This window comes from Mercenaria mercenaria, chromosome 4 (assembly GCF_021730395.1).
Source record: "Mercenaria mercenaria strain notata chromosome 4, MADL_Memer_1, whole genome shotgun sequence".
Lineage (NCBI taxonomy): Eukaryota > Metazoa > Mollusca > Bivalvia > Venerida > Veneridae > Mercenaria > Mercenaria mercenaria.
Window position 1 is genome coordinate 10,062,894 of NC_069364.1, and position 25,428 is coordinate 10,088,321.

The following is a 25,428-nucleotide window of genomic DNA, read 5'->3' on the forward strand; positions in this document are numbered from 1 at the left end:
GTCACAGCTGTGGCCTAGCGGTTAAGGCGGCTGATTTCAAGTATCTTACCTGTCACAGCTGTGGCCTAGCGGTTAAGGCGGCTGACTTCAAGTATATTACCTGTCACAGCTGTGGCCTAGCGGTTAAGGCGGCTGACTTCAAGTATATTACCTGTCACAGCTGTGGCCTAGCGGTTAAGGCGGCTGACTTCAAGTATCTTACCTGTCACAGCTGTGGCCTAGCGGTTAAGGCGGCTGACTTCAAGTATATTACCTGTCACAGCTGTGGCCTAGCGGTTAAGGCGGCTGACTTCAAGTATCTTACCTGTCACAGCTGTGGCCTAGCGGTTAAGGCGGCTGACTTCAAGTATATTACCTGTCACTCACAGCTGTGGCCTAGCGGTTAAGGCGGCTGACTTCAAGTATATTACATGTCACAGCTGTGGCCTAGCGGTTAAGGCGGCTGACTTCAAGTATCTTACCTGTCACAGCTGTGGCCTAGCGGTTAAGGCGGCTGACTTCAAGTATCTTACCTGTCACAGCTGTGGCCTAGCGGTTAAGGCGGCTGACTTCAAGTATATTACCTGTCACAGCTGTGGCCTAGCGGTTAAGGCGGCTGACTTCAAGTATCTTACCTGTCACAGCTGTGGGTTTGAAACATTGTTTGGGGTGTAGAATTCTTTCATATTATTCCAGCTGGCTTATGCAAGGTCAGTTTTCTACCCAGATGCCCGTACGTTCCTTAAAAAATGCCCAGAGGAGCACAAAGGGTCTTCTTCCACTATCAAAAGCTGGAAAGTTAACATATGATCTATTGTAAAATCAGAAATTTTCACGAGGGTTTTATTTTCGCTATATTCGCGAGGCCCTACATCTCCTAAAATTAAAATTTAAATATTCACCATTAGTATAATTCAATTTCAAGTATGATACCATTTTTACAATTTCGCAAATAGTAAACCTCGCGAACATACTCAAAACTTCAAATTCGCGAATTTTTGTCCCAGCGAAAATATGTGCTTTTACAGTATAATTGTGTCGCTGTGTTGTTAAACCCACCAACTCGTGATATCATGAACTTATAAAACTTCAAGGTTTTAAAATTTATTCTAACAAATGTGTATGTAATTTATATGCACAGTAATGATTTAACTATGATAGTAAATTGTTTAAACTTTAGATAGCGTTTGTAAATATTTTAAAGAATCTTTCTATCTATAGATGACTTGCTGGAAGCAATGGCTGCTGCTAAGGAAGAGATAGATGGTGATGCGGAGATGGAAGAAGAAAGTGGAAATGATAGTGGTACTGATGAGGTGGAAATGGCGGCTGATGCAACAGACGATGAGAAAAAACAGAACTTTGTACATGAGCTTGTCCTATCAGGTTATGAGGAGGCGCTAGCGTTCAGGGCACTGGAGTTTATTAACCCCGAGGATGTAACTGCTGGTAAGAATATCACTTTATATGAATATGATGTAGTGAATGGTTGTTACAACAGGAGTTCTTTGTGAAAGTAAAAGGTTTGCCTCCATTCTATTTTAGGAGAAAACCTATCAAATGAAACATTGTGTGAATTTGTTTTTGTTTTAATATCTTTCACAGTCACTTCTTTTTGCTTTGGTGAAAATTGCATTAGTCTTGTTACATACACACACTACATTCTTCATCAGTAACTTGATTTGATACAAACACATAGAACAACAGTAAGTACAACTGTAAATTACAGTTAGTTTGTTCACATTACTGTCTGTGTTTCGCTATTTGTTTCATTTACAGTTTCAGTGTATTTAAGTTGAATGAATTGTTATAAAAATTTAAGGTATTGTCTGGTGTATGGACCATGAAGAAGATAACTTTTATCAGCCTCAAGTTGAGAATGAACCAGTGATAGAGCAGTTTACACAGCGACCTACCTTCAGTGGCTGGAGTCAATCACAGACTGACATACAAACCATGATCACAGCTAACATATCTGGATTGAAAAAGCAGAAGTATGAAAATAATTAAGGCCCAGTCTTTTGTCAGTAGCCCTGTAGTTATCACCCTGTCTGTCCGTCTTCCCTTTATCTCTCTTTATTGAATTTGTCTGGACATATCTCTAAAAGTGCTGAATAAAATGCATTTAAACTGCATTCAGAGATGGAAATGTTAAGCAGAGATGTAATGGGAAAGGAGTACATTAAAGGAAATTTAAGGCAGTGTACAAGAACTCTTGTTGGTAATGTACTTTCTTATTATGGGATATATTTGTATCCACCTGTTTTGATTATGTGATGGTGCATATGTCTGTCTGTCTGTCTGCCATATTTCATGTCCGGAGTGTAGCTCAAGGTATTGACTTTAAACTGGGCATATAAGACAAGTGGCAATGAAAGGATGTGTTGAGAACATGATCTAGGTTGGTAGATCAAAGGTCAATGTAACAAATAGAGCTCAATTGTGAAATTTATCCTTCATATTTCGTGTCCAGACTATAACATAATAGCCATTTATGGTATTGAGTCCAGTCATATAGGTATGGAATAATGAGATGATGTGCAGAGTACATGGACCAGGTCTGTAGTTCAAAGTTCAATTTTTAAGGTTACAGCAATGTCAGATCTTGGTCTCCAGAGCATAATTAATAACCATTCAAGGTGTTGACATCAAATTTGGCAAATAGGTAAGTGGACATGAGACCATGTGCAGAGCGCATGAACTTGTTCAGTAGGCCAAATTTCATTGTCACAAAAATAATTCAAATCTGCCCATTTTATTTTGTGTTTGGAGCACAACTTCAAAACTATCCATTATTGTACCCCCCGACAACAGAGTTGTAAGGGGGGGTATACTGGTTTCAGGTTTGTCTGTCTGTCCGTCCGTCCATCCGTCCATAGTCTGTCCGTAGACACAATCTTGTGCGCACCATCTCTCCTCATCCCCTTGACACAAGTGATCAGTAACAACAGTAGTTGTGCATGGGGCGTGTTAGGTTCTTTCAGAAAAAAAAATTGCAGTTACAAGACTGTTTTTTGTTACTATACTATATACATAGACACAATCTTGTGCGCACCATCTCTCCTCATCCCCTGGACACAATTGAATGAAACTTCACACAAGTGATCAGTAACAACAGTAGTTGTGCATGGGGCATGTTAGGTTCTTTCAACAACAAAAATTGCAGAGTTATGGGACTTTGTTTCTTGTTAACATACTATGTACATACAGTCTGCATATGCAATCTTGTGCGCGCCTAATCTTCCGAACCCTTGCACACAATTTAATGAAACTTCACACAAGTGATCAGTACCAACCCTAGTTGTGCATGGTGCATGTTACGTTCTTTTAGATAAATATTCTGCATAGTTATGGGACTTTCTTTTTTGTTACTATACTGTATACATACATACAGTCCACATAATTATGCAATCTTGTGTGCGTCAAATTGCAATGCACTGTGTCAGTGCATGCATGCGGGGGGTACATCCATCACCTTTAGTGATAGCTCTAGTTTTTTTTATAAGAGCTAGGAACACAGGGCATGACATCATTGTTTTGGCTACTTCAAACGTGTTTTCCTTCAATTATGTGCAGTTGAAATCCCACTTGCAATATAGCATTTTTTATGCTCAGGTGAGCTATTGTTATCACCTTTTGCCAGTTGTCTGCCATGCATTGTCTTTGTCATTAATTTTACTGTTAACTGCATGAGCACCAAAACATCAAGAAACCAAGAAGTCAACCCATGACAGCAATTTTGTGTACTTAAAATTCATCAGAATAAATAGTAAAATAGATTCATTGTTTTTTATAAGTGATGTTGGTTCAGCACCATTGATCAGTGATCTCACAGCATTATGGAAGCAGTTTCTGGAATCCATATCTTCAAATATACGAGACTATCTTAGTCTGGAACATCTTGGTCTTATCCTGAAGTATCTTGCGAGAAAAGGTATTTATAGTTTATTTATTTCTTCTTTATGCATTATCAGTGAAAACACTAAAATTGAGTGTCAAAATTTTACTTTAACATTGTTTTCTTCAAAATTTAAGACACAACTGATATTCGGTATCTTGAATTCTAAGGAACTTTAAGTTAGTGGTTTACTATGAGGTAACACTAGAAGTTTGACTTAAAAATGATACCTGGTGCAGGTCCTTGTTGCAAAATGTGTTACTGAAGCTTCATGTACTAGCTTATACATAAAAACATGACCTGTATCTTTTATATATGTTTTGAGAGTACCAAGCAATTTGAGATGATTCTTTTGATAGCTTTTATTTATTTCACATAATTATGCCTATATGAAGACAATCATTTTTTTCTTTGAAAAGTCGAGACATAAATACATATGTATATAGGAATCTCACACACTTGACAAGTTTCAGATTCACTTCAACTCTGTGGAAGTCTAAGACTTAAGTGGAGTGAAGATCATTGCATTGATGATAGTTTTCTATTTTCTCAAAACCTCAGAGTAGATTTCTCTATTATAATTGTGCTGTGGTTCATTTCCATTTCTCTGTATCTTTCCTCAATTTGACTGTAAAAAATGACAAAAATTCTCTTACAGATACCAGAGAAATATCCAGATCACTGCCACCAGGGTTCAAGGAAGGTCAACCTAACCTGATCATTTGTCCCTCAGGTAAGTTCTTCATTAATACCCAGTATTTAATACTTACTCAGATTTTAATGTTGTTTTTTTCCAGTGACCTTTAAACTAATTTTAGAACTGTAAAAAAAAGAAAAGTTAAGAACAAAAAGCATTCAAGCCAGTAGCAGTGTCAGTGTATACATATATTTGTGAGAAAATGCACAGGCAACAGATAAATTAAAAAATGTAACAATTTATTGGAAAGTTTTGAAATAGTGCATCTTCAATTACATAATTAAGGAAAAAGTGCCATGTTGAAATGACAGGTTTATGAATGCTACATTCAAGACTCCGAGATCACTCAGAATTGTTCAGTGGTCCTTTTGTAAGTCTTACATTCTTGAAAAGTGACTATAATATTGCTTTTGAATAAAAGAGATAAAAATGAAAAATATTTATCATATGCATACATTGTTTTGCAAATATAGCTGTTACTGTTACAGGTTTCTGATTAAAATAAATTTATACTGATTTGATACTTACATTATAATTGTGTAGGAGATGTATTGATGACCACACTATCTGTATATAAGATGGACAAAGACCAGCCATTACCACAGTCAGATGAAATACTGGTGTGTACTGCAAACACAACAAGAGATGAAGTAAGTTATTATAGATTTATGAACAAAGAAACATCAAATGGCTTCTTTAAATTAATTTCAGTGTTACAGAACAATAACATCAATTCAAGTTAATATAAGTAAAAATAGACTTGGTACCATTTTTAGATTTCTAAATGCATTTTTACTACAATTAACCCTATACCTAAGGCCCACACTAGGGATAGCTGACACAAGATCTTTATTTGCAGGAGGTCTTTATGCACTGCAAGTGTTTTTTTTCAGAATGGAAGCAAGTGATCTGCTCTGTTCACAGGTGATGTTTAGCATTGGTTTGATTGTGTTTCAGAAATAGTATTTGAAACATTTAATAGTAATTTAACACATTGATCAATTTACAGGTAGACATATTTTGGAGGAGAGCTATATTTGATGGAGCTAGAAAGATCCATTGTCTGGTGAATGCCGACATGTTGGATTATGATGTTAGTGAAGTGGCTGAGAGATGCCTGGAGGAGTATCTCCTTGAAGTTCACTACAAAGGTTTTTGATGTTTGTCTTTTACTTAGCATATACTGTATTGCAGTTGCATAACTAAAGAACAGCACTGTTATACATTAGATTGAGAACATACTGAAAATGTTTTCATTAGCTGCGACAATTTTCATTTCATGGCTTGGGATAAAATATGTTGTCTTACAAACATTCAGCTGGTAAAATCTTGTTGCTATGGTACTTTTGAATGGAAGAGATACAAAAACTATGCTTTGTAATCACAATTAAGAATACCCATATAAATGTTGAAAAAGTATTACTGCTGCAAAAAAAAAAAAAACAATGTTTAACAAGATGCAACCTGATCCAGTGTTGGCTGGTCAACTTAAAAAAGGATTGAAGGCAGAACAATTGATATAATGTAAATCAGTACAAAAAAATATATCAGACAATGTGGTATAAACTTTGGCCTTGCACAGAGTAGTGGCTGCACTAGTACGTTCACACAGATAAGGTATGGGTTCATTAAATGATTCACATTTTTACAGATTTGAAATATCGTTTGCTGGTTATCTGTGGGTCAGACAATGAATACAGGTCTACTATAGTATCATCTCTCGACAAGTTCAAGAGACAACCATTACCTGCAAATACCACACATCTGAGAGAGTACTTAGCTAACAAACTTGCGATACAACAGCGTACCATAGCAAATATCAAACCTGCTGCTGATGTTGATAAACAGAGGTAGGACAGAGTTATACATTGCATATATTCATCTTGAATTGATGCAGTTATATTGTAGATTTTCATAGTTTACAGTTCTTTTATTCTGCTGTTTCTAGTATTTTACTCATTTTATTCTGAAATGAGAGATAGACTAGATCTTGAGTACACTAAGGCACAATTCAGTTTGAAAGTGTTCGGGCCTGTTACTTGTTTGTGGGTCATTAACATATTGCTTTCTATGACTTAAAGGTCTACTGTACGTGTGATCAAGTCTTGGAGAGCTGGTGTGGGAAAGACATTGTTTAAACACAGGAGGGAAGAGGAATTGTCAAGCCTGAATAGAGTGGAAGTCAGGTCAGACACTGTGTCTATCCCACTACAGGAGAAAACCATAGATCTCCATTATGTCATTCAAAGACTTTTAGAACATACAACACGTCCAGAGGAGGTTACTGCCAGACTGTTTCATATAGATGTATCTCATGAGGTAAATCTTCATGTGAATAAGTGCTTAACCAGTAAAACACTTTCAGATGAAGTTAGCCCAGATTTAATTGGGCATCTGTTGCTGAGCAGTTACGATCTCTTGTCCCTCGTCACAGTAGTTTTGAAAATCTACTGTAAAAGAATCATGTTGGGAATCTGTCCAGCTAGTCGGCACAATGTCGGTGGTTCTGCTCAGGTGCCCACCTTTGCCTCAGATAATGCCTGGATGATGCTTAGGGTCTTTCTCCATTATCAAAAGCTGGAAATTCACCTTATGTTCAAAATTATGTTATTTTGAGTTAAACATAACAAACGTAGTAGCAATCAGATGTAATATGGTAAGTTTTTGTGTAGATAGCTGGAACATACATCGCATCTGGTGGAAGTGAATGTCAGATTGATGTACCTCAAAAGACAAATTTTAGAATATCATATGTATAACAAAACAGGTACTGTATAGTTATGGTGTACTTCGTAATTGGAATATTGGAATATTACTGTATTGGAACCAACAACACATGCAGAGGAGATGACAGCCAGACTACTCTAGTTTTATGAAATGGGGTAATATTTAATGCCTTAATACAGGTGTATATATATAAATCATAGAGCAGTGGACACTGCATCAAGGACGGTTATAATGCAGCTCATGAGGTATGTACAGTCGAACTTTGTTTGCTCGAACTTGATAGGACTAGCAAAATTTTAGTTATCTGGTTTTAGCCATCAAACAAAATTCATTAAACAAGGATATTGCCGGAACCTGATGACGAGTTCGAGGGAACAAAGATTGACTGTACCTGTGTAAATAGATAACTATCACATAATTAACGTAATAAGGCAAGTGAACACCTGATTGTTTGATTTTGTTGGATCTCAAGAGATATGTATTACTGACACTAGATACTTTGAATATATTGAATATCTGAGGGAAGTGACCGACTGTTCCATATTGATTTATCTCATGAGGCAAGTCTAAATTTAGATTAGTAGGACACTTTTCTGTAAAAATGTTGTGTTTTATTAAAATGCATATTCTCATAAACAGGTGGAGAATGGTGTAGATTATCTACTGTTCAACCTGCTTGTGCTTGGGTGTCTGATGGACAAGACTGGATTTGTGTGGAGAAAATCCCCAACTGACATCTACCTGATTGAGACGATGCCTTTAATGTATCAAGCTACAAATAGAAAGGTATTTTAAATTAAATTTTAATTTGTTGTCATTACGAAATAACTTTTTAAAATGAATAAACTATGAAATTTAGCTATAGGCATTGTGCCAATAATTTAGTACATTATTAAATACTTCTTTCTCTAAATCTTACAAAATGTTGCAAAATATTCTACCATTTTATCACAGTGAAGGTTTTCCGTGTACAAAGTCTGATAAAATGTGGATATCTCATAAGACATATGTAAATAACTGTCAGAGGTCAATTTAGCATTGTGACCTGTTTAATATTCTGCTTTTTAAGTCAGTTTATTTAATTTCATAAAAAGGGAACATGTTTGGACCATAACTACTGTTTTTGTGACTTTGGTGAAACATTTAAAGTTAACTGTTTATCATTATAATATTTATAATAACTGAACTGTTGTAATACCAACAACTAATTTGATGATTTATTTGTATCCTGTGGAAGAAACTTCATAGAAACTTGAGGTATGATAAAAACATATCAATTATGCAATTCCAGGGAGCAGACCTTGTATATGTACATCCAATGTTGAGTATTTTACCGGACTTGACTTGTAAATCACCCCAGGAAAGCCTGCAGATCTATCTCGGTGTTAGGCCACATGGTAATAAATTTTATATTGCTCTTTGTTTGATGAAAAGCATAACCAGTGACTTTGTGAATAATTTGCTATTTAAACTCCCCAGTGGGATTTTACCCCTGTGGTTTCTAAGCTGGTGACCACTGTGTTCCTTTGACTTATTGTGTTAGTGTTTTTTGTTTTACTTTGGCTGTACAGAAAAAAGTAATGACATTGGGTATTTCAAAACATACTGCAGAAAATGAGTTTCCTTATAGAGATTTCCAGAATTAACCTTTAGCCCGCTAAATTTTTAAAATGGACTGGTCCATCATTCAATTTGGGCAGTACCGTTTATTATTTGAAGGGGTGTTCACTGAAAATTTACTGACTGAATAGCGAACAGTGCAGACCATGATCAGAATGCACTGATGTGCAGGCTGATCTTGGTCTGCACTGGTCGCATCCATTTAGGCTGATCCTGGTCTGCACTGGTCGCAAAGGCAGAATCACTTGCCGCCAGCAGGCTAAGGGTTAAATGAAAACATTCAACTTGTTTGTACTGTCTTGCCATTACAAATGTACATTTGTAACAGTTTTTGCAATCCCAGAGTACCAACTGTAGCTTTAACAACAAGCCATTTAATTGAAGGTCATAATCAGATATGTGAGAAGCTATACTTATAACCTGTGTTAGGGTCTCGATTTCTCTTGTGAAAAATGTTACAAGGAATCATGGAAATGTGCAAATGAGCTTGAACTGCTCTTTAAACATGACAGAATGCTGTTATATAAGTAATAGTGTGCAGAAATTTGATTTTTTACCCCCACATTTTGCCATCATTATATATTTGTAAATATTTGCTAAGAGCAACTTTATCATTAGCTAATGGTCAAACCAGAAGGTTTGAATATTCAAATCGCCCAATTATTTTAGAAACATGTACAACATGATTTTATACTGAATGACATGATGTTGTTATAGAGAGGTTTTTGCTTAAGAGAGGGCCACTCTGGAGAGATTGTACTGTATACCTTTTGTTATATGTCAGTAAGTTTATCTTTAATGATTAATTGCATAAAAGAGATGCTGCTGCACTTACTTAACTAGATGTCTATACCAAGTTCTTAAACATTTTCAGACTTCAAAGAGTCAGATCAGTTGTTTGATGAAAAACAGTTCAGAAGTTCAGTTTTCCAAAGAACATTCCAGTATTTACTGCGGCTGGACCAGAGGAAACAACTTGGTGACGTACAGCCTTACAACCCAGAAGGAAGTCCACAGACTTGTCTGCAAACATTACTAAGGTGAAAAGTCTTCTTTTGCAGTTTATTTTTAATAAAAAATGCATTTTTATAAATTAATTTACTTCAGCTTTAAAAAGTATGAACATATAGTTAGAAATCATCTAGTATGTATTTGAAATTACTTATTTAGAAATAGGTCATACCATTTTTGAAGCAGTTAGCTTGAAAGCAAGTGTCTGTTTAGCTGTAAGCGTACAATATAACTAAGCTAGATGTAGAAAAAATTGACTTCAAGGAAAGGAAAACCATAATCTAACAGCTTTCTGTACAGTTCCTGAACTACTTTTTTTGTAAATGTTTCATGCGCCTCTGAAGTAAGATATGTTTGAAGAAAAGAATTTAAACAAGAATTTTACATGGCAGCATAAGCAGATTTGCAGTGCTTTTTGGTGGCAACATTTTAAATGAATTACTTAACATTTGATTTGAATGTGCTATTGCACATTTTATTAGAATATCAAGTAAGAATACATAGGACTTTAGAAAGTTTGGTTTTATTTTACTTTCTCTGAAAATCGATAGTTTCTGTGTATAATTTACAATACAGTGATGAGATGTTATTTTACAGGCATTGTGGACTGGAGGATCCATCCTGGTCAGAGCTTCACCATTTTGTTTGGTTTCTCAACACCCAGCTGGTGGATTTTGAAAACAACATGTTTGTGAGTGCTGCTGCTGCAGAAGATCTTCCAGGCTTCTCCACATTTGTTCTGAGATTCCTGATTCAGATGTCAAGGGTAAGAACATAAGTTGACACCAAATAAAAAGCTGTAATTGTAACTTTATAATCTGAAAGAATTTGCATGGAGTATATTAGAAAGTGAAGGGGACTCCGTGGCTGAGTAGTCAAGGTCGCTGACTTCAAATCACTTACCCTCATCAATGTGGGTTCGAGCCTGACTCGGAGTGTTGAATTCTTCATGTGAGGAAGCCATACAGCTGGCTTATGGAATGTCGGTGGTTCTACCCAGGTACCCACTTGAATGTGAGGAAATAATGCACGAAGGGTCTTCCTCTACCATCAAAGCGGGAAAGTCGCCATATGACCTATAATTGTGTCGGTGCAATGTTAAACCCAACAAAATAAATAAATATTCGAAAGTGAAGTATTTAACCAGGCTCAATTTTACTTCAACTTAGAAAGGGGTTCAGTAGTTTACTTTTGATTATTAATGGTAAATCTAGATGAAATGTTAGTACATGTATAACATTGCCTTAAAAAACCTCAGCAATTTGGTCGCAATATCAGTCTAATTATTGGAGCTTTATGAAAACATCTTAGTTTTTGAGTGCTCAAACTCTGAAAATCAGTTAGTGCCCTTTACCATGTTCAGGATTTTTCTACACGATCATTGGATATGAGTGAAGAATCACCTGGGATTAGACCAGAACCTCGAGTTAGAGAGGAGCGTATGGATGATGGTGAAGGGGAGGACACTGAGGAAAATGGAGATGACTTACAGGCTTACCAGATGAGAAGGACCTGGGAAAGCAGGTACTATATGTTTTATTTTTGCCAGAATACTTTTTCCCTTGGTTGTTAATGGTATTATTCACTTCAAAGTTTCACATCTCTCCACCTTTATTGTCATGTTGGGTAAGTCTTAGGAATGATTTTAAATTAGCCAAGCATGAAAGAATGTAGAGGTTGAACTTTACAATGGATGCCCAGTTATGTTTCTGTGGAAAGTTTCTTTTGCTTATTTATTGATTCTCAGAAAAATCACTGAGCCAACTGTCGGATGTGCCTTACAATAGGTACAGCTCTGTTAGTTCAGTTTTAGCTTGAATATTAGAAATTCTTCAAATAGTGCTTTTTTTGCCATCCTTTTTGTCAGGGTCTGCATCCTTAAAATTGTGCACATAAGCAAAGTTCTCTTAAACTTCCTGGGCCCAATACTTTCAAACTTTACACATGTTTTCAGCATATGTCTTATAGAATTTAAGATAATTATAGATACAGCCAACCCTGTCAGTAAAGACCACAGTTTGAAAATAAAGAATGTCTTTGTTAACGTGTGGTTTCTTAGCATCGGTACTTCTAAATTTATGCTATAAATGGTTAAACGCAAAGAGAAAATAGTAGTCTTTATAAATACATGAATTTGTACTTCCTTTTTTCAGTCCACATCCCTACTTGTTCTTCAACTCTGACAGATTTACATTTACCTTCCTTGGATTTTTCATTGATCGAGGTTCAGGAAACTTGATTGACCAGCAGACAAGAACAGTACTTGAAAATGGAATAATGACACAGAATCTGTATGATTCACTTGTCAGAAACCATGCTCCAATGCAAGAAAATTTTGATGCTCTTCCAAGGTAAAAAGCTACCAGTCAAGGTTACTGTCTACAAATTTACAAATTTACTTAACCAATTGACCTCTGACTTTCTTATCTCCAAAAATTACAAATGGTCTTAACAGACTGAAGTGAATTTGCAAAAATAGATTTAGTTCAAATTGATTTGAATGGTGATTTTTTTCAAATAAACAATTTTGGAGGCAGTTGTTTTTGTACTGGTCAATTGTGTACTGTTAAGTGTTTATCTGTAATATTTTGATTAGGAAAGTTAAATGTATCTTGTCTGTTTAGTAAATTTTATAGCCTTGGATATATATTGTTTCTGTATTTGGCAGAGATCAGAAAATCATGAAGTTGTGCAATGTCATGGGGATTGAGTTTCCCGAAGACCCAGATGATACATACGAGTTGACCACAGACAATGTGAAGAAGATTATGGCCATCTACATGAGGTTCAGGTAAGTTGATAAATAAATAACGGAAAATGGGTTAAAAGTCATAGCTGTTTGAAATTGAAGTTTCATAAGGCTTTAACTTTTATGTCTAAATGAGATGAAACAGGTCTTCCAGATGTAATGCACAGTTAGGAAAGCACAACTTTCAATACTGCTTATGAGCTTTATATATGGTTAGAGCCATAAAGGGAAGTAATATAATTAATAAATTTCATGTTCATAACTAATATGTGGCAGCCAAATTATAAAGAGAAGGGGAGTTATGATCAAACAGACTAAATTTGGAGGATCTGACAGTCTGCAAAAACATGTCCATCAACATGAAGCTCAGTGAAAACTTGTAAACATAAAATATCTTTAATACTGCACGTATATTGAAGTATGCTGTATTTCATTCAGCTTCACTGTTACAGTAAAAGAATTCTAATTAACTTGGTGCAAGGGGACGTGAGAGGTGTTGCATATTAAATTTGGTGTAACGGTGGACGGAAGTTTTGGCCACGGACGTTTTGGCCTAGGATGTTTCGGCCAGGCAAATTTTCTGGATAGGACGTTTTGGCCAGAAATAAAATGTGGTTCCATAACATGCAGAATATGGTCTGCAGATTATTCTAAAGAATGTTAAAGTATAATTGAACAAATTAAACAGATAATAAAACCAACTCATGTTATTTTATTTATTTTTTTAGCTCACCTGAGCACGAAGTGCTCAAGGTGAGCATTTGTGATTACCCTGTGTCCGTCGTCAACAATTTGACTGTTAACACTCTAGAGGTCACAATTTTGGCCTAATCTTAATGAAACTTGGTCAGAATGTTACCCTCATACAAATCTTGGACGACTTTGATATTGGGTCATCTGGGATCAAAAACTAGGTCACCAGGTCAAATCAAAGGAAAAGATAGTTAACACTCTAGAGGTCACAGTTTTGGCCCAATCTTAATGAAACTTGGTCAGAATGTTACCCTTAATAAAATCTTGGATGAGTTTGATATTGGGTCATCTGGGGTCAAAAACTAGGTCACCAGGTCAAATCAGAGGAAAAGCTTGTTAACACTCTAGAGGTCACAATTTTGACCCAATCTTATTGAAACTTGGTCAGAATGTTACCCTCCATAAAATCTTGGACGAGTTTGATATTTGGTCATCTGGGGTTAAAAACTAGGTCACCAGGACAAATCAAAGGAAAAGCTTGTTAACACTCTAGAGGTCACAATTTTGGCCCAATCTTAATGAAACTTGGTCAGAATGTTACCCTCAATAAAATCTTGGATGAGTTCGATATTGGGTCATCTGGGGTCAAAAACTAGGTCACCAGGTCAAATCAAAGGAAAAGCTTGTTAACACGGTAGAGGCCACATTTATGAATGTATCTTCATGAATCTTGTTCAGAATGTTACTCATGATGATCTCAAAATCCATTTTGAATCTGGGTCATGTAGGATCAAAAACTAGGTCACCAGGTCAGATCTAAGGAAAAGCTTGTTAACACTGTAGAGGCCACATTTATGACTGTATCTTCATGAAACTTAGTCAAAATGTTAATCTTGATGATCTATAGGTCTTATTCAAATCTGGGTCAGGTGGGTTCAGTAACTAGGTCACTGGGTCAAATCAAAGGAAAAGCTTGTTAACACTCTAGAGGCTACATTTATGACTGTATCTTCATGAAACTTAATCAGAATATTAATCTTGATGATCTTTAGGTCCAATTTTAATCTGAGTCATATGGAGTCAAAAACTAGGTCACCAGGTCAAATCAGAGGAAAAGTTAGTTAACACTTTAGAGGCCACATTTATGACCATATCTTAATGAAACTTTCTTGATGATCTTTAGGTCAATAGGTCAGGTGAGCGATACGGGGCCTTCATGGCCCTCTTGTTTAAAATCTTTTTTACAAACCTAACACTGTTAATGATTTAAAAAGCACATTTCTGTTTTGGAAGCACATATTCATATATATATATTTGTTTTTTATGAAATTTCCAACCGTTTCTAATAATTACTCCATACCATATTTTCATGTTATGGAAATAAAATTTAATTTTGGCCAAAACATCCTACCCCAAAAATTTGTCTGGCAAAAACATCCTAGGCCAAAACGTCCTACATTCATTAAATGTTCACCACCTCTTGAAAAAAACTAAGCCGAACCACATCTGCTATTATTTTGCTCGGTGGTATTCTATGCTTCTAAAGGAATTTATTGTAAAATTGATTAACCATCACAACACCGATCTTAAGTGTTGTGTGGCAGCTGTAAAAAGTCTCCCCATTTTAGGGAAAATGAGGGGTTTTGCACATACTCAATCAAACCCAGTCCACTGTTATTTTGCTTGGTTGCATTCTGTGCTGTGAAAGGCTCTGATTATTTCAAAAACTTAACTTTCAATGTAGACATTTACATTATATTACTGCAGCTATGCTTTCATAATTGAAATCTTTCCAATATGGTACTTTGCTCAATTAATATTTTTCTACACATCTAGGTTGGTTGGTCAGCCTGTAGACTTTTTGGTTTCCGATAGATAACTAGAGAATAATCGGGCCGTTGAGTTGTGAGACCTCCTTATTGGATATTTACCTATGGCTAGTCAATAACCCTTATTCGTTTAGGGTCATTGGGTAAAAATTCAAGGTCACAGTGACTTTGAGACAGAAGAAAACTGTTGAAGTTCAAGCAAGGATATTGATGTCATACTGTACATACCTCTTTCTTTGAAATCTGGTGTATTTTTCAGGTGTGATATACCAGTTATAATCATGGGAGAGACAGGGTGTGGTAAAACAAGACTAGTCAAGTTTATGTGTTCTTTACAACAGCCACCAGGAGTAGAAATGACCAATATGATACTAATGAAGGTATAAATTGTTCTATTTGCTTGCAAGCAAATATTGGGTACAGGTGATTTAGGTTTATGAGAGGTTTATGGGACATCTTTATCATGATCACTGTATGGTCTCTTAAACAGTGTGAATGCCACAGCTACTTCATATATCAAGAATGTTTAAAACATTTAAAGTCAGAAGTTCTTTGTCTAAAACTAGTTTTCTTTTAAACATTTCCAAATATTAAAACTTGAAAACAATATTTCTCAAAAGAAAAGATTAATGATTGAAAATGTAAATCATATTTAATAGTTACGTCCCTTGAAAGACCTCATTGTTTTGTAACCTAAGACTTGCACTCTAGTATTTCATTTTTTCTAACTAAGGTCCATGGTGGTACAACAAATAGAGACATTATAAAGAAAGTGAGAGATGCTGAACAAATAGCTAAAAAGAACAAAGAGACTTATGGAGATAATATGTATACAGTGTTATTCTTTGATGAGGCTAATACAACAGAAGCTATAGGACTAATTAAAGAAATTATGTGTGACAAAAGTATGGAAGGAAAGAAACTGAAACTGTGTGAAAACTTGAAGATGGTAGCTGCCTGTAACCCATACAGAAAGTAAGATATTTTGTCCTTTATATTGTATTCCCCATTGTGACTCGGTCTGTTGGTATGTAGACCATTTGGTTTCTGATTAATAGCTGGAGATTGCTTGGGCCCACAGTGGTCAGTTTTCATAAGATGACCCCTGGAGTTCGAGGGGTCAGAAGTCAAAGTCACAGTGATTTTGAGACTGAAAGTGTGTTAGATAATACTTGTTTCTTTTGAAGTCATTAGGTCAAAGGTCGGTGTTACAGCCTGTAAATTTACTTAACCATTTGACCTCTGACAGGTCATTTGTTTTACAGATAGCTCTTGTCTATTTGGACAAACTTCATCAGTGTTTGGATTTCCCTGTTGGAAAAATATTCTTGTTTATAACATAAATAATCTTGTTAAGTTCCCTCTGAGTGGACATAAGACAGTGCTGTTTGTAACTGATTTTTTTTGAAGGGAGTGATTTTTAAAAAAGCTTTGTAGAAATCACCAGGGTAAAATGACCTGGTCCCTTAGCTCAGAGTTCAAGGTCAGAGAGGTCAAAGCATATCCATTATTATGACAGGTCTATATATATTTGAAAGGAATTAAAAAAAAATAAACACTTTATAAGTTATCCATGTAAGATGTTGACATATTTACCGCAAGTAAGCTTGCAGTGTCAAGACAACGTCATGTTGTAATCTACGTCCCCTTTGATTTTTGCTTACAGACACTCTGAAGAGCTTATCAAGAAATTAGAGCAGGCAGGACTTGGGTATCATGTCGATGCTGATGAGACAACAGACAGACTGGGTCGTGTTCCAATGCGACGTCTGGTGTACAGGGTGCAACCCCTGCCACAGAGTTTACTACCACTAGTGTGGGACTTTGGTCAGCTAAATACACAAGTGGAAGATCTGTATATCAGACAGATGGTCAGAAGATATGTAAGTTGTTTATCAGCCTGTCCTGTTACATTAGAATCTTTAAAAGTACCAACGAGAACTGTAGGTTTCAATTTCAAAACAAATGCAGTAGTTTGGAAACGAATTATCAACAGTATATTACTAAGTCTTATTTTTTTCAATATTTTTCACATTTTAAACTGGAAAGCCACTGCAGTAAGATACCTGATTGGCACAGTCAGATTTATTATTTTCTTAACAGAACTGCCGAAGGCTGTTATTAAAGGAAATGTCTGAATTTACATAAATAAATTTATTTAGAAAAGGACTTTGGTAAGAACTTTCTGATTTTTCATGTAGAATTTAACTTTTCATCTGAGAGACCAAGTTTTTGCATTTGTTAGATACGTGAGGAGAGGTTACCAGAGATACCAGGTCTGATAGAAGTTTCCAGTGCCATACTAACTGCATCACAGGACTATATGAGAGAACAAAAGGTAACTGATGCCATATACACTTCTGATAAGTCTTTGCAGATTAATATCAAGAAATTCATTTTGGACATTGTTTGCTAATTTGGATTGATGGTTCAGGGAGCACTTCAAAATGTATTTGTGTATGTAGATCTTCTGATGTCATTCTTCCAGTGTTACTTTAAACTACTTGTTTGGTGCTTGTTCACCATGCTGTCTTTTCTGTTACTGACTTAACGCACAGTTTCTTAGTTCACTATGTTTATTTATTATAAGTAAGTCATGTGTTACTGTTTTACATCTTACAGGATGAGTGCAGCTTCGTGTCACTGCGTGATGTTGACCGTGTACTGACAGTGATGAGCTGGTTCTACCAGCAGAGTCAAGAGGATCGAACCTTGTACAATCTTATGGATGACAAACTGTATGGAGATGATGATTATTCATCTTCAGAAGAGGACATTGATGAGGAAGGTGAACAGATGATAAGAGATGATGGAGGGGTGAGAATTAATTCTGACATAGCTTTAAGATATTACTTACTTATTGTGTCTTTGATATGCAATGAACTCATTGGTTCACACTTGAGATGTAGAATTCTTCCATGTGACCATGACTTAGAGCTGGCTTATGGAAGCTAGCTGCCTTTCTAAGACTGAAATAATTCCCAGAGGTGCACCATCAAAGACTGGACAGTCACCTTATCATCTAAAATTGTATAGGTGTTACTTAAAACTGGAACAAAGCAAACATTGAAGTTGCATAGTATTATTAGCAGGAAAGATGCAAAACCATAAAGAAAATAAGTGATAACTTCTAATTATTCCTGAAATAATAGAAATCTGCTGATCTAATTATTCCTGAAATAATAGAAATCTGCTGATCCATTATAAGTTCAAATGTATTAATACTATTAATCCAAGTATGATATGTACACATATATTTTACAGGGTGACAGAGTTGATGAAGTAACCCGCTCTCTCATACTTGCACTTGGTGTGTGTTATCATGCCTGTCTGAAAACAAGACCACAATACCGTACACAGATTGCACGATTTTTCCGTGCTCCTTGTCTACTGCCTGGTGGTGATGATCAGATACAAGAGGAAATAGAAAGGTAAACCAGTTGTAGACTTAAGATTAGCACTAGGGGGTTGCAGATCTATTGATGGTGGGATCAGGAGTTTGGTCCCTAAGTGAGGCATGTAATTCTCGATGGTGATTTTATAGAAGACATTGTGTCTAAAATCATTTGTCCTCCAACTCTGATTCATGTGGAGAAGTTGGCAGTTATTTGCAGAGAACTGTTTAACACTGGTAAGTTATAAAGAAATACTGATAAAACAACAGCCTCCCAACTGAAATACTGTTGAAAATGGCACTAAACACAAAACAAATTTTATCATCAAATACATTTGAGCCGTGCCATGAGAAAACCAACATAGTGGGTTTGTGACCAGCATGGATCCAGACTAGCCTGCGCATCCAAGCAGGCTAGTCAGGATCCATGCTGTTCACTTTTAAAGCCTACTGCAATTAGAGAAACTGTTAGCGAACAGCATGGATCTTGACCAGACTGCGCGGATGCGCAGGCTGGTCTGGATCCATGCTGGTCGAAAAGCAACTATGTTGGATTTCTCATGGCATGGCTCATTTTAGTTAACCAGGTACATAAACTGAAATAAATGTCATATCTGGTAACAATTGTTTGTTCAAAAACATTCAGAATTCTTGGTGGCATTACTTACTGTGTTTACTGAAACATTTATTTGTTTGCAATAGTTTAACTCTAACACACAGTGATGTTTATAAACAAATATTTTCATTTTATGTTTACATAGATTATGTGTAGTAATAGTTTCATAAGTGAAGTTTGTTCATGATAAATCTTTAAATGTTTAAAGCATACTAATGTGGTTGCTTATAGTTAAACGAATATTGTCATAGTGCGATATTACCTGTACTATAGGCTAGGGTAATCTGAAACAGTTCATGACTAATCAGTACTTTACAGAGCCATTTTGTACTTAATGACAGCTTAACCTCAAATTCAATTTAAAAAAGGACATGCTAAGTGGCAGTACTGTGTTTGTTTTATGTTAATTGTACTTAAATCTTAATTGAGTCACTTGTTATACATGTAGTTATATTTCATCTGCACCTATTCATTTGGCAGCTAAGTGATGTATGTATAATAGTTATAGTTGGAACAAAAAAGATACTAAATTGCTCAGATATGTTTTTGTTGTTTTTCAGTTGTCAAGAGGTTTTCCTTGATCATGTTCACTTGGAGAAGAATATTGCTCGTAACATGGCTCTGAGGGAGAATGTCTTCATGATGGTCGTATGTATAGAGTTACGAATTCCCCTATTCCTTGTTGGAAAACCTGGAAGTTCGAAGTCACTGGCCAAAACTATAGTATCTGATGCTATGCAGGGCAATGCTGCAAGAGAAGAACTGTTCAGGGAACTGAAACAGGTGAGGTGATGCAACAAATTTGAACCAGTTTTTAGCTCACCTGTCACAAAGTGACAAGGTGAGCTTTTGTGATCGCGCAGCGTCCGTCGTCCGTCCGTCCGTCCGTCCGTGCGTGCGTCCGTGCGTAAACTTTTGCTTGTGACCACTCTAGAGGTCACATTTTTCATGGGGTCTTTATGAAAATTGGTCAGAATGTTCACCTTGATGATATCTAGGTCAAGTTCGAAATTGGGTCATGTGCGGTCAAAAACTAGGTCAGTACCGTAGGTCTAAAAATAGAAAAACCTTGTGACCTCTCTAGAGGCCATATATTTCACAAGATCTTCATGAAAATTGGTCAGAATGTTCATCTTGATGATATCTAGGTCAAGTTCGAAACTGGGTTACGTGCCGTCAAAAACTAGGTCAGTAGGTCAAATAATAGAAAAACCTTGTGACCACTCTAGAGGTCACATTTTTCATGGGGTCTTTATGAAAATTGGTCAGAATGTTCACCTTGATGATATCTAGGTCAAGTTCGAAACTGGGTCACGTGTGGTCAAAAACTAGGTCAGTAGGTCAAAAAATAGAAAAACCTTGTGACCTCTCTAGAGGCCATATATTTCACAAGATCTTCATAAAAATTGGTCAGAATGTTCACCTTGATGATATCTGGGTCAAGTTCGAAACTGGGTTATGTGCCATCAAAAACTAGGTCAGTAGGTCAAATAATAGAAAAACCTTGTGACCACTTTAGAGGTCACATTTTTCATTGGGTCTTTATGAAAATTGGTCAGAATGTTCACCTTGATGATATCTAGGTCAAGTTCAAAACTGGGTCACGTGCGGTCAAAAACTAGGTCAGTAGGTCTAAAAATAGAAAAACCTTGTGACCTCTCTAGAGGCCATATATTTCACAAGATCTTCATGAAAATTGGTCAGAATGTTCACCTTGATGATATCTAGGTCAAGTTGGAAACTGGGTCACATGCCCTCAAAAACTAGGTCAGTAGGTCAAATAATAGAAAAACCTTGTGACCTCTCTAAAGGCCATATTTTTCATGGGACCTGTATGAAAGTTGGTCTGAATGTTCATCTTGATGATATCTAGGTCAAGTTCGAAACTGGGTCACGTGCGGTCAAAAACTAGGTCAGTAGGTCTAAAAATAGAAAAACCTTGTGACCGCTTTAGAAGCCATACTTTCGAATGGATCTTCATAAAAATTGGTCAGAATGTTCATCATGATGATATCTAGGTCAAGTTCGAAACTGGGTCACGTGCCTTCAAAAAGTAGGTCAGTAGGTCAAATAATGAAAAAACCTTGTGACCTCTCTAGAGGCCATATTTTTCATGGGATGTGTATGAAAGTTGGTCTGACTGTTCATCTTGATGATATATAGGTCAAGTTTGAAACTGGGTCAACTGTGGTCAAAAACTAGGTCAGTAGGTCTAAAATTAGAAAAATCTTTTGACCGCTCTAGAGGCCATATTTTTCAATAGATCTTCATGAAAAGTGGTCTGAATGTTCACCTTGATGGTAACTAGGTCAGTTTCGAAACTGGGTCACATGCGGTCAAAAACTAGGCCAGTAGGTATAAAAATAGAAAAACCTTGTGACCTCTCTAGAGGCCATATTTTTCATGAGATCTTCATGAAAATTAGTGAGAATGTTCACCTTGATGATATCTAGGTCAAGTTCAAAATAGGGTCACGTACCTTTGAAAACTAGGTCAATAGGTCAAATAATAGAAAAACCTTGTGACCTCTCTAGAGGCTATATTTTTCAATGGAACTTCATGAAAATTGGTCAGAATTTTTATCTTGATAATATCTAGATCAAATTCAAAACTGGGTCACATGAGCTCAAAAACTAGGTCACTATGTCAAATAATAGAAAAAACGACGTCATACTCAAAACTGGGTCATGTGGGAACAGGTGAGCGATTCAGGACCATCATGGTCCTCTTGTTTTTACTTTTATGCATGTATTTGTATTTTACTTTCTTTAGCTTTGCATATTTTCTTAATAAATCTGTAAGATCTTTTGGAAGCATTGAATGCCAAGCAAAATAATAGCAGACCAAGGTTTACTGGCTGTTAATTACAAGTAGTGAAAAGAGCAACTCTTTAAGCCCCCTAGCACCAACTTAAGTGGAACTAATACAAAATAACGTCAGATGAACTTTATGATCCTAAAGGACAAACTATTACTGCAACATTGATAGATTGGTGTTGGCATCAAGTACATAACATGATCATTGAAACATAGAACAAATTTACAGTAAACTATTTAGAAAACGCATGAATAATGGGGCATGTCAGTCACATCAATATCAAGGATTTCCCCCCAAAAAAGGGGAATATTCCTTATTTCCATTGTGGTCTTTTAATACTGAGATAATTTGAGCCGTGCCATGAGAAAACCAACATAATGGGTTTGCAAACAGCATGGATCCTGACTAGACTGCGCAGATGCGCAGGCTGGTCTGGATCCATGCCGGTCGCAAACCCTCTATGTTGATTTTCTCATGGCACGGCTCATTTTTGTATTGTTGCTTTTTAAATCAACAACGTTTTAGGGATGTTGCCAAAAGTGCTGAAAAAACTTTAGCGACAGCTTGTTAATTGACCTAGTTCACCTTCTATAAATACAGCCATTGTTTTTTAGGCTCAAATGGTCTCATTCCAATGTAGTCCACTGGCAACCCCAGATGGTATTGTTGGCACATTCAGCCAGTGTGCTCAGTTCCAGAAAGATAAAGATTTGGACACGTTTGTCTCCATTGTTGTCCTTGATGAAGTTGGATTAGCAGAAGACAGTCCTAGAATGCCACTCAAGGTATTGTTTAGTTACTCAATGACATGATGTCCCCCCTTAAAATATGTGTAGATTTAAAGAGAAAATATCTTTTTCATACCACTTCAAGTTCCTTTGGATGACTTGTATATACAGCATTGAGATGTTTAAGCAAACATATAAAAACTGTCAAAGGGATTTAGTAATTTGAAATAAATTTTCTTTTACTGTTTAAAAGACCTTTGTCTACTTTTAGTAGAGCTGGCTGAATTGTCTGTTGAATCATTGTGGCGCTTGATATAAATGATCTCTTTTTCTACTATAGACACTACATCCATTGCTAGAGGATGGTTGCCAAGGGGATGAAAAACCAGAGAAGCACAAAAAGGTGTGATTTTCTTTATCATCTTTCTGTAAAAGTGTTACAGTAACTGTTTTCTTATCAAAAAATATTGTAGTATTATTTGGTCTTATATAAATTTTAATTTTCTTAAGTATACTGCTTAATTTGATGCATATTAATTAATATTATGAATTGCTTTTGCTGGATTTGTTTTATAGATATTAGTAGTAGTAAAAATGGTTTCAACGAAATGCAAATAAAATGTGTTTCACTTAATGATGTGTTAATTATGTCTAGTGAAATAGACACAAATTTTGTCTTGTCCATCTGTCAGTCTGTTTTGGAGTCGGAAGACGCATATCAGTGCATCTACTCCTAAACTGCTGATAGGTTAAACCGTCATTGTTGTGAAAGGTATAAAGTAATTGCACATTTCCTGGTTATGTTCTGATTCATTGAGTTGTTAGCCTTTAATGACTTTTTATACCCCCACCAAACATGTTTGGAGGGGGGGTATATAGGAGTCAGTTTTGTCGCGTTGCGTCCCGTCCTGTCCCTGTCCCTGTCCTGTCCCGTCCCGTCCCAAAATCTATTACCTCAGTTATAACTAAATGGATTTGATTCAAACTTAAAATAGATGTTCCAACTTATCACCCACATCATGTGACACAAGGTGCATAACTCTGACACCAAGTTTTCATGAATTATGTCCCCTTTTACTTAGAATTTAAGGTTAATTTTGTTGTATTTTCACTATATCTCCGTTATTACTAAATGGATTTGATTCAGACTTAAAATAGTTGTTTCACCTCATCACCCACATCATATGACATAAGGTGCTTAACTCTGACATCAATTTTAATGAATTATGTCCCCTTTTTACTTTAAATTTAAGGTTGATTTTGATGTATTTTCACTGTATCTCAGTTATTACAAAATGGATTTGATTCAAACTTAAAATAGATGTTCCACCTCATCACCCACATCATGTGACACAAAGTGCATAACTCTGACACCAATTTTTCACGAATTATGCCCCTTTTTACTTAGAATTTAAGGTTAATTTTGATGTATATTCACTGCATCTCAGTTACTACTAAATGGATTTGATTTAAACTTAAAATAGATGAAGTCGCCATATGACCTATCATGTGTCGGTGCGACGTTAAATCCAACAAAACAAACAATAAAATAGATGTTCCACCTCATCACCCACATCATGTGACACAAGGTGCATAACTCTGACACCAATGTTTCTTGAATTATGTCCCCTTTTACTCAGAATTTAAGGTTAATTTTGATGTATTTTCACTATATCTCATTCTGATTGGCTTAGAGACAAAGGGAAGTAACCTTTTTTTTAACTTTTGTACTGAGTTTCTTCCCCTTAAATTCCAGGAATTAGTCTATTTTTAGAAATCCTATTTTTAGATTTTCAATATTTTTGGTATTTTTCTAACTTTTTTATTATCAGTCGTATGTAAAAAGAAAATACATTTTTCTGTGTTAACAAGGGTCGGTAAGACACTTTTTTGTATTCACTTTTAGTGTATCTCTAATATTAGAGATTTTTTATATTTACCTCATCCCTCATCCAGGGCACATAATTATACTAGTATTACTTATACATGTATGTGGAAGCCCAGGATGAAGTACTCCGAAGATGAGTAAACTTCTTTTTAAGTATTAAGCTTTTTTGACATTTTTGTATTATTCTAAGTATTTTTAAGATTACTTATGGTTGCCATTCTTCTGTGACAAGACCGTATGGTGGGGGTATGAGTCACTCCTGTGACAGTTCTAGTTAAATTATGAAATCTTTCAGTGCATCTTAACTAGTAACTGGATTTGGGTAAAATTTCACAACAATGGGTAGTGTAAAGTGCTGTTGACTGCTGTATATACCTTTGTCTTATTGAAATCCCAAATGAATTTTTGTTGAGTTATTGCCCTTTATTAGTCCCCAACTGGTTGAAAACCAGTTTCGGGGACTATAGGAATGCGCCCGTCATTCCGTCCGTCCACAATTTTGTGTCTGGTCCATAACTCTTTTATCCATGAAGGGATTTTATTATTACTTGGCACAAATGTTCCCCATGATGAGACGACGTGACATGTGCAAAACCCGGACCCCTAGCTTAAAGGTCAAGGTCACAATTGGAGGTCAAATGTCAACAGGGCTTTTTTCCTGTCCGGTCCATAACTCTCCAATCCATGAAGGGATTTTAATATCACTTGGCACAATTGTACCTCATAATAAGACGATGTGTCATGCACAACTTTCAGACCCCTAGCTCGAAGGTCAAGGTCAC

At 36.0% G+C, this 25,428-nt stretch overlaps 1 protein-coding gene across 4 annotated transcripts in view; it reads left to right on the forward strand.

The window, feature by feature from the left end:
* Positions 1-25,428, forward strand: part of LOC128556195 (E3 ubiquitin-protein ligase rnf213-alpha-like) — a 175,395-nt gene that overhangs the window by 73,924 nt on the left and 76,043 nt on the right. For all 4 annotated transcript variants that reach the window (XM_053540359.1, XM_053540360.1, XM_053540362.1 and 1 more), the window contains 24 exons: positions 1,201-1,428; positions 1,802-1,973; positions 3,777-3,913; positions 4,536-4,610; positions 5,118-5,224; positions 5,584-5,725; positions 6,226-6,424; positions 6,656-6,893; positions 7,941-8,087; positions 8,593-8,698; positions 9,796-9,961; positions 10,530-10,698; positions 11,296-11,456; positions 12,086-12,283; positions 12,601-12,723; positions 15,463-15,583; positions 15,937-16,178; positions 16,870-17,086; positions 17,449-17,541; positions 17,826-18,020; positions 18,468-18,634; positions 19,774-19,996; positions 22,645-22,815; positions 23,099-23,161. In XM_053540359.1, the coding sequence (XP_053396334.1) occupies positions 1,201-1,428; positions 1,802-1,973; positions 3,777-3,913; positions 4,536-4,610; positions 5,118-5,224; positions 5,584-5,725; positions 6,226-6,424; positions 6,656-6,893; positions 7,941-8,087; positions 8,593-8,698; positions 9,796-9,961; positions 10,530-10,698; positions 11,296-11,456; positions 12,086-12,283; positions 12,601-12,723; positions 15,463-15,583; positions 15,937-16,178; positions 16,870-17,086; positions 17,449-17,541; positions 17,826-18,020; positions 18,468-18,634; positions 19,774-19,996; positions 22,645-22,815; positions 23,099-23,161 (3,860 nt within the window). The remainder of the gene's footprint in view (positions 1-1,200; positions 1,429-1,801; positions 1,974-3,776; positions 3,914-4,535; positions 4,611-5,117; positions 5,225-5,583; positions 5,726-6,225; positions 6,425-6,655; positions 6,894-7,940; positions 8,088-8,592; positions 8,699-9,795; positions 9,962-10,529; positions 10,699-11,295; positions 11,457-12,085; positions 12,284-12,600; positions 12,724-15,462; positions 15,584-15,936; positions 16,179-16,869; positions 17,087-17,448; positions 17,542-17,825; positions 18,021-18,467; positions 18,635-19,773; positions 19,997-22,644; positions 22,816-23,098; positions 23,162-25,428) is intronic.